Raw genomic sequence first — 5,921 nt, 5'->3', positions numbered from 1 at the left:
GTTTGAGACCCCTACAGTGTTGCTCCAGAAGAATTGGGAAAATATTTTGTGTAATTTGTTAATCACATAATGAGGTGGATTCACTGATGCCAACAGATGAATTGGCATGGTCTGAAGCACATGAGAAATCAATACTGCCCTTCCTCCTATAGATAACATCTTACCTTTCCAATCTTGTAGTTTATCCAGCACTTTAGTCATGAGATCTTGATAATAATCCATTCTTCTTCTTGCATAGAAAATTGGACAACCAAGGTACGTAAAAGGGAACTCCTGTTTGTTAAAACCTGTTATTCTCTGCACCTTATCTACTATTTCCTCTCCTGCTGAATGATGAAGATAGATGGCACTTTTACTCTTGTTAATAAGCTGCCCAGAAGCTGCCTCATAGTCTGCTAAAACCTTCATAATCAGTGTCAGTGATGTTGCATCATAAGATGAAAAAATGATAATGTCATCTGCGTATGAAAGGTGGTTAATCTTTGGGCTCCACTTGGGCAAGCCAAAGCCATTGAAATGTAAATTTCTGTGAAGTGCATTCAGCCCTCTTGACAGAGCTTCTGCAGCCAAGATAAATAGAGTTGGTGATATAGGATCCCCTTGTTTCACCCCTCTTGTCGACTTAAAGAAACCATAAGGCTATCCATTTAACAATACAGAGTACCAGTTGTTTGCTACAATTTCATACACCAAGCCAATAAATCTTTCCCCAAATCCCATCTTTCTAAACACCTTAGTTAGAAACAACCATGACAAACGATCGTATGCCTTGGCCATATCTAACTTGATCACAACGTTTGGCCCAGCTTTTGTCCTCAACCTTATATCTGTGATGATCTCCTGGGTTAATAAGACATTTTCAACAATGCTCCTACCCTTTACAAAGCCAGCCTGCTCCTCAGAAACTATGTTTGGAAGTAACACTGCTAGCCTTTCATGAACGACTCTAGAAAATATCTTGTTAACAAAATTGCTAAGGCTAATAAGTCGCATATCTGAAAAGGTGACCACCTCTTTCTTTTTTTGGCAGAAGCACTAGATTTGTATGAGTTATATGTCTAGGCAACTCATGTCCATTGAAAAAGGCATGTACCATATTGACCATATCTTCCGCAATTATGTCCCAATAGGTATGAAAGAAGCAACCAGTAAAGCCATCCGGACCCCCTTCACTATCACCATTTAGTCCAAAAACTGCATGTCTGACCTCTTCCTTCGTTGGCTGCTTAATTAGCTCAACATTCTGGGCATAATCCACCAGTGTTGGTACATGTTCAAGAATATCAAAGGACATAGTAGTTGTTTCTTCCTAGAGCTGTTCTTTGAAGAACCTAACTGCCTCATCTGCCATATCATTATTACCCTCTAACCAATTGCCATTAGTATCTTGTATTTGTTTCAGCTATAATCTTCTTCTCCTACCATTGACCTGAGCATGAAAGAACTTCGTATTTCTGTCACCATCCTGGAACCATGCCATTCCCGACTTTTGTCTCCAAAATTCTTCCTCCAATGCCAGATATCGAATAAGCTCTGCTTGCACCTTTTGTAACCTCTCTCTATTTTGGTATGTAGGAAACCTTTCAAACTGTGTTTCATGTACAATAACCACCTCTTCAAGACTAGTAATTTTTTGGAATATGTCTCCATATGTTGCCCTACTCCATATTGATAGTGCTTTTTTCAGTTTTTTCAGTTTATGATTGAACATATAAAATGGATCACCTATGAAGTCTGCTGTCCAGTTTTGTATAACCACCTCCTTGAAAGTTATATGCTTGCATCAGAAGTTCAAAAATTTGAAAGCTTTTTTGATAGGTGCCACATCAGGATCAAATTTCAGAATCATTGGACTATGATCTGAGCCTGTTTTGGACAAGTGAGTCACCTCTATATTAGGCCATTTCTGTGGTAACTCCAAATTGCCTAAACATCTGTCCAATCTTTTGAATATGCAGTCATCTTCACCTCTCCCATTCCACCATGTATACACACTACCTTTGAAACCCAAATCAGTCAAGTTACAGGTGTTTATGCAATGCCTAAAATCATTTATCTCATTTAGCGACACAGGAAGTCCACCAAACTTCTCCTACTCATCCCATATGACATTAAAGTCTCCACCCACTAGCCAAGGTAAGGTCATATCACTTGCCAGATTGTATAAACTGTCCCACAATTCTATACGCTCAATAGAGTCACATTTTGCATACACAAATGTAACCATGAAAGACAGCCGAGTAACCAGATGTGTGAGCTTCAAAGTCAACTGTTGAGACAAATCAAGTATTATGTCCACCCCATGATCATCATCCACAAATACCCAAATTTTGTTAGACACATTTGAAAATGCCTGCAACATTCCAATTCTTCTTCTATATCTTTCCAGCTTCTGCTTCTTTTGTTTTGGTTCCATAATGCCTATGAATTTAAAATGATACTGCCTTTGCATGGTAATTAATCTCTCAAAGGCCTGCATTGTCTTCATAGACCTCACATTCCAAAAGATGGCATTCATCATTAATTGTGGTGTTTAGGATGGGTCCTTCTTGTTTGAACCCCTGGAACTACACTTTGAACGCTTTGAGTGCTGTCTTTTTGCTGCTTCTTCTTTCCTCTCCCAACAGATTTCCCTCTATTCATGTACGTGGGTGAAATATCTGCTTGTCTGGCAACCTGTTGAAAATTCTGATATGTAAACTCTGCATCTAAGTCTTTTCCTCTGGTCTCCATATTATCATTATCTCCCCTTTTCTCCATTGGGTCAGCAATTTTTATTTTTGTGGCCTCAAGAGTCAAAATCTCATTCTGCGCTTCCTGGTTTTGCTTTTTTACAAGAATAGAAAGATTGGAATTTTCCTTCTTTTTGCTGGGCGTATATACAGTTTAAGTCATAACAGAATTATAGCCTTCGGTGATTTACAATTATATCTTTAAATTATATAAATGTTTAAGGTTATTAAAGTCGATCAATATTTTAAAAATATTTTATTCATTCAATATTTAGCTTAAATTATTCGTACTTTTATAATAACTAGTCTTATGATACGCGTGTTGCGCGTGTACACTATCTCAACGAAAAAAGATTATTAAAATATTATATAAATATTATATTAACTTATTATATTTAATTTATAAAATTAAAGTATATGTTCTTAAAAATAATAAATGTTGATCTTGTGTGCCTAATTCAATAAAAGAAAAATTACCACATAAAATTTTTCAATAATCTGTTAATATTCAATTATAAACTTATTTTAGTTTTATAATATCATCACTCCAAATTCAAAAATTATCATTCTTCCTTCCCAAATTCAATACTCACACATAAACCTTAAGAGACTTATAATTTAATTTCAAAATTCTAATTTAAGAACTTCACCGAAAAATGAATTAGGTTGATGAAATATTAATAGTCTCCTGCTTATTTTATCTTCTTCTTTTTTCTCTTTGAACCTACGATAATTTTGACTTGACTTTAATAGGGATATTAAATATTAAATTTTCTATTCTTTTTCCTTTTTAAACCAACGATAATCATGTTTTTAGGGATATATTAATTGAAAAGGAGTTTCCCACTTGTTCTCTTCTTTTTCTTTTTCTTTTTTGTCGCAATTTTGAATTTTGTAAAATCAAATTTTATTTGTATTTAAATTTTATAAAGGCAAATAACATTTTGCTAAGGAGTTTCGTGCTTTTAATATAGTATATAAATATATAAAATATAAATACAAATATAGATATAGATATAGATAGATATATAAATAAAAAAATAATTGAAAATAAATTAAATTTTATTATACATGCTTTCCAACTGTGCTTATATCTTGATTTAACGTTGTATAGCTATTAAGAAATTGGGAATAACATATCTTCCATTTAGTAAATAAGATATGATGTTACTTAATTTAATCAAAATATAAGAGAGAAAATATTATATAAAGAAAAATAAATGTGAATCTTCATGCGATTTTGGACAAAAAAAGTCATCAAATAAACTCTTTAAATGAAATTTATTTTATTCTTTAAGTTTCAAATTGATACGTCACTTAAGAAGAAGAGTGAAAAGTTCTACTATTTGGTAAGAGAACATTTAAGTCAAAAGTGTGTTTTAATATTTAAATTACAATTATTGGTTAAATATTTGATGTTGAAGTAATAAATTCTAAAAGGAAAGAAATTATAAACTAAAATCTTACTCGGTTTCAACTTCTTAATTATATAAGTTTGTACATAGTTCGAATATGAAAAAATTTAGTCAGTAAATTTTAATTGATTTTGTAATCCTAAATATTAGGAAAATAATTATGACTATTCCTAAATATTAGAGAAATAATTTAATTAATATTCCTAAATATTAGCTTATACATTAAAAAGTAAAAGACTATTTTGTCTAGTGTGAACCCTATTTTTAAAGGGTAAAAAAAACGAATGATATTTCGCTAAGGACATTCGTGCTTTTAATATAGTATAGATATTGTCAGCACTGCGCACGTAAATCGAGGTGATGCTAAGAGAGGTTTTTAAGGCCTAGGAATGTGGATTTTCATTTTTAAACAAGTGATGACCTTTCGGGTTATAGATAGATATAGATATAGATATAAATATAGATAGATATATCTATATTATATTAAAAGGAGAGTAGTGAAGCATGAGGTTAAGCCAAGTGGCAAGTTAAAATGAAGCCACTTGGCAATTTTAAGATAACATTAATAATTATGAATTATAAATAGAAACATAATTAATAGAAGAAGTTGAATGAATCTTATACGTAATCTAAATTGATCTTAGACAAATCTAATCTATATGTCAATATTTATATTTATGTGTAATTTTGTATCTATATCTATAATTATATCTATATATTGATCCACTCATAGATTTATATTCTATATTAATCTAGAATAGTATAATTTCGTTAGCCTTTTGTGTATAATGCAATCATGGAAGATCTTTTTTTTTTTTTTTTGACAAGGAATTGAAATATACGTTTAGCATATTACATATTCTTTTTTATTTGCAACAATAATTATTTATTTAGTACAAGCTTTGTATCTGACCTTATTTGTATACAATATAATTATTGTAGGTATCTTTAGTTAAACATTTATGTATAATTCAGTTATGGTATGTCTCTTTTTTTTGACAAATAATCAATCAAAATTTTAATTTTGTAGCTTGCACATTCCTTTTGAGTTTAAATAATAATTCTTTATTTGGAAAATAAATATTGTAATAAAGAGATGTGACGACCCGGCCAGTCGTCTCATGAGTTAGCGCTCCGTTTCCCCCATTTCTGATTTTTATGCTCCATTATCCGTGTTTTATGGTATCGGGTTGGTCGGATTGAATCCGAAATGATTTTGGTAAGGTTTGAGACACTTAGTCTCTTTTAAGAAAGCTTAAGTTGGAAAAGTCAACCGAATATTGACTTATGTGGTAGAAGGCTCGGATGTGAGTTCTGATGATTCGGTTAGCTTCGGGAGGTGATTTGGGACTTAGGAGCGTGATCAGAATGAGTTTTGCAGGTTCGGAGTAGATTTAGGCTTGAATTGGCGAAGTTGATATTTTGGCGATTTCCGGTTGGTAGGCGAGATTTTGATCTAGGGTTCGAAATGGAATCCCGAGAGTTGCAGTAGTTCCGTTGTGTCATTTGGGATGTGTATGCAAAATTTCAGTTCATTCGTACATGGTTGGGTTGAGTTTTTGATCAAAAGCGTAATTCGGAAGATTTTAGAAAGTTTGGCTTGAATTCGACGTGTTTTGGGTGATTTGATGTTGTTTGAGGTGTTTTGATGATTGGAAAAAGTTTGAATAAGGTTTTAGGATATGTTGGTGCCTTTGGTTGAGGTCCCGAGGGCCTCGGGTGAGTTTCGGGTGGTCTATCGGATCATTTTTGGAGTTAGGAAATTGCAGAAGTT

At 32.6% G+C, this 5,921-nt stretch overlaps 1 protein-coding gene across 1 annotated transcript; it reads right to left on the bottom strand.

Annotated features, from left to right (window-relative positions):
- Nucleotides 1–1,402: 1,402 nt before the first annotated feature.
- On the bottom strand, nucleotides 1,403–2,479 carry LOC142175981 (uncharacterized). The gene is made up of 3 exons (XM_075242995.1): nucleotides 2,156–2,479; nucleotides 1,889–2,092; nucleotides 1,403–1,777 (listed from the first exon to the last, which is right to left on the bottom strand). The coding sequence occupies exons 1-3, from the start codon at nucleotides 2,477–2,479 to the stop codon at nucleotides 1,403–1,405; spliced, it is 903 nt and encodes a 300-aa protein (XP_075099096.1).
- Between the last annotated feature and the right edge of the window lie 3,442 nt (nucleotides 2,480–5,921).

The sequence above is a fragment of the Nicotiana tabacum genome, chromosome 22 (genome assembly GCF_000715075.1).
Source record: "Nicotiana tabacum cultivar K326 chromosome 22, ASM71507v2, whole genome shotgun sequence".
Lineage (NCBI taxonomy): Eukaryota > Viridiplantae > Streptophyta > Magnoliopsida > Solanales > Solanaceae > Nicotiana > Nicotiana tabacum.
Note: the sequence above shows the minus strand (reverse complement) of the source record. Positions and strands in the feature narration are given on the sequence as shown.

Coding starts and splice junctions, on each gene's coding strand:
- LOC142175981 (XM_075242995.1), bottom strand. CDS start 2,479: ATGCAGGCCTTTGAGAGATTAATTACCATGCAAAGGCAGTATCATTTT. Junction 2,093..2,155: donor GGGACAGTTTATACAATCTG/GCAAGTGATATG, acceptor TGGGATGAGTAG/GAGAAGTTTGGTGGACTTCC. Junction 1,778..1,888: donor AGAAATGGCCTAATATAGAG/GTGACTCACTTG, acceptor TTCTGATGCAAG/CATATAACTTTCAAGGAGGT.